Raw genomic sequence first — 2,822 nt, 5'->3', positions numbered from 1 at the left:
TAATGAACCCTTGTGCACCTACTATAATCCATTTATGTATGTATACGATGAGTGTGACAACATCTAACTTTTTATGTGTACAACAGCAATACGTGTTACACAACAAAATGCAAACTTTGCCCTCACCGATACAACATACGTGTGCTTGTAACCTCAGAGTAGGAACATACGCACAAACACAAACAGCAGGAGTTTCTCTCAGACGTGCTCTGGCGTGTTGTTAGGCTGCGTGCTGGAGGTGGCCTGGATGACGTTGCGCTTGCCACGCTCAGAGCGGCAGTTCTCGGCAAACTTGAGGCTGGCACTGTGGAGCCCCTTGCTCTTCTCCTCCTCGTTCCACTCGGAGCTGTAGTAGTGCTCCTCAACGGCGCCGGCTTTGGCCGGGAAGAGCATGGATCCCCACTGGGGGAAGTGCACGAACACCACGGGCAGCGTGCACGCCATGATCATGATGCCCATGTACTCCAGGCCCATGCCCGTGGAGTACTTGGATGAGGTGAAGAAAAGCAGCTGGGTCAGTCCGGCACCGAAGTTGCCGCCGGCGCCGGTCATGCCGGAGATGATGCCAAGGGAGCGGCGGGAGATGAAAGGGGTGACACCAAAAATGGCGCCACAGGCGGCCTGAGCGCAGAATGAGAAGAGAACCATGGCGGTGATTGAGGCAGGGAGTGTGGTAGCGCGGCCAAGCCAAAGGCAGAAGGCGCCGCCTGCGGTCTGGAGGATCCAGATGTTCCAAAGGCGGGCACGCATGCCCCAGTAGCGCGCACCAACATCGGAGAGGATCCCGCCCAGGGGCCTTGCCACGATGTTAGCCATGCCGAAGCAGGCGGCGATGATGCCGGCAACTCGAAGGTCCAGGTTGAAGTGGTCGAAGTAGTACTCAGCGATGACGTTGTCGGTGGTGAGCTCGACGCCCATGCAGTAGCCGTAGAGCAGGACGAAGATCCATGTCCGGTAGTTGGTGATAGCGTACCACATAACCTTGGAGAACTTGTCCTTGTTGGCATCGCCCTTCTTCTGGAGGCTACGGAGGTTGCCATCGGGGAGGTCTTGCCCCATGGTGAGCACAAGGATTCCCATCACGATGTGCAGTGACCCAGGCACGAAGTAGGCGAGACGCCACGCCGTGAAGGGTGTGGCGCCGCACTTGCGGATGATGTCATAGACGAGTGGCATGATGAGCTGCGTGGCGCCGCCGCCCATGTTTCCCCAGCCGGCGGCCAACCCATTGACGGTACCGATGATCTTGCTATTGAACATGGTGCTCATCCAGTACTGGCACGACACGAACGTCGCTAGAGAGAAGCCGATTAGGAACCTGACGACGATGTAGCCTGCGGCGTCGTCGATGATGGCCATGCAAAAGACAGTGGGCGCGGCGAGCATGATGAGGAACGCGCAGCCGTAGCGCGGGCCGAGGAGGTCACACACGGCACCCATGGCGAGACGGGAGAAGATGGAGCCGGAGACGGAGGCCACGCCGGCGTTGCCGATGTCGGCCTTGGTGAGGTTGAGGTTGTCGCGGATGATGGGGACCAGCGGCGCCGCGGCGAAGGTGGAGACGAAGCAGGTGAAGAAGGAGATCCATGAGAGGTGGAAGGTGCGCATGTGCGGGTTGGCGAAGGAGAAGAGCCTGATGGTCTTGGCCTTGTGCTCCGAGTCCACCGGCAGGTCGAACTTGCTCGCTGCCGTGGCATCCTCCGTCGAGAAGGCGAACGTCGGCTCGCGCCCGGTTATGCCGTGGAGCGAGCTCCCCGGCGCGCCGCGCTCCATGTCCATCCCTCGATCTCTCTCTCGTCTTGCTGCTGCTCGACCTGTGTCACTGTGTGTGAGCTAGCTGAAGCTGCTAGCTCGATCGCTGTGGCTTTGTGCTTGGGATGCTGCTGTCTAGCAACGACAGGAGGAATTTATAGCTCTCGTGGTTGACATTCTGCACACAGTACCGATCAGTCGGTGTCTGGTACGGCTAGCTGCTAGTGATGGTGGAACCGGTAGCTCCTTTACGGTATACACTATTAGGCTATACTACTGTTCGAAAACCTTTACCTATAGTATGCACGAGTAGTATAGGTAGTATAAGAACATCATGGTAAAAGAACATAAATAGCATCACTATAATTTTATTTTTAATATTAACATAAAGTTTAAAAGACTATTCTATTTGAAATATCACTTTATAATAATTACTAAATTATCCATAATAATAACTAGTTAGATCTTACATATGTATATACCGGTAAGTAGTATAGTAGTATTTTGTACCGCAAAAGAGTTCGAACTGGTGTTTGGCCTTTGGGATCCTGGATAAGTACGGCCGACTATAGACTGAGACGACAGGATTCGATCGATAACCTGCTGATTAGTTTTTATTTCTGATAATGGAACAGCAAAGCGTTGACACTGCGGCGCGGGTGCAGAAGAGGCAAGAGGAGAGGTTAGAAGAACAAAGTCAGAGGCTAACCTGCGCGCCGCATCTCCGGAGTTAGTGCAGCTTGGGGAGAGTGAGAGGGCAACCCATCCGGCCTTCCCATGGCCTTGGAATCCTCCAAGGATCAGGACAAGAACTGTTCCAAGTACACCAGGATGCCTGCTCGGGGTCGGCAGCGCAGAGGAATTCAGATTGGTAACAGCGGCGCTTGCTTGCGTATGCCGACCCTGACAGGCGACATCTAGCGAGCTTCTTCGGCTCCTGGATCAACTCGTTTTGCTACAACCAACCGTGTGAGTGTGACCTGACGTACGACAGCGAACAAGCTACGTCTGCTCACCGATCGAACGAAGGGGATGGAAGAAGGGGACAAATGACCTCTTGAGCTCTCGGA

At 54.7% G+C, this 2,822-nt stretch overlaps 1 protein-coding gene across 1 annotated transcript; it reads right to left on the bottom strand.

Moving 5' to 3' along the window:
• Positions 1-1,889, bottom strand: LOC117852271 (high-affinity nitrate transporter 2.1). Its single transcript, XM_034734292.2, has one exon. The coding sequence runs from the start codon at positions 1,777-1,779 to the stop codon at positions 199-201; it is 1,581 nt and encodes a 526-aa protein (XP_034590183.1). The 5' UTR covers positions 1,780-1,889; the 3' UTR covers positions 1-198.
• Positions 1,890-2,822: the final 933 nt, after the last annotated feature.

This window comes from Setaria viridis, chromosome 1 (assembly GCF_005286985.2).
Source record: "Setaria viridis chromosome 1, Setaria_viridis_v4.0, whole genome shotgun sequence".
In the NCBI taxonomy this organism is placed as follows: domain Eukaryota; kingdom Viridiplantae; phylum Streptophyta; class Magnoliopsida; order Poales; family Poaceae; genus Setaria; species Setaria viridis.
Note: the sequence above shows the minus strand (reverse complement) of the source record. Positions and strands in the feature narration are given on the sequence as shown.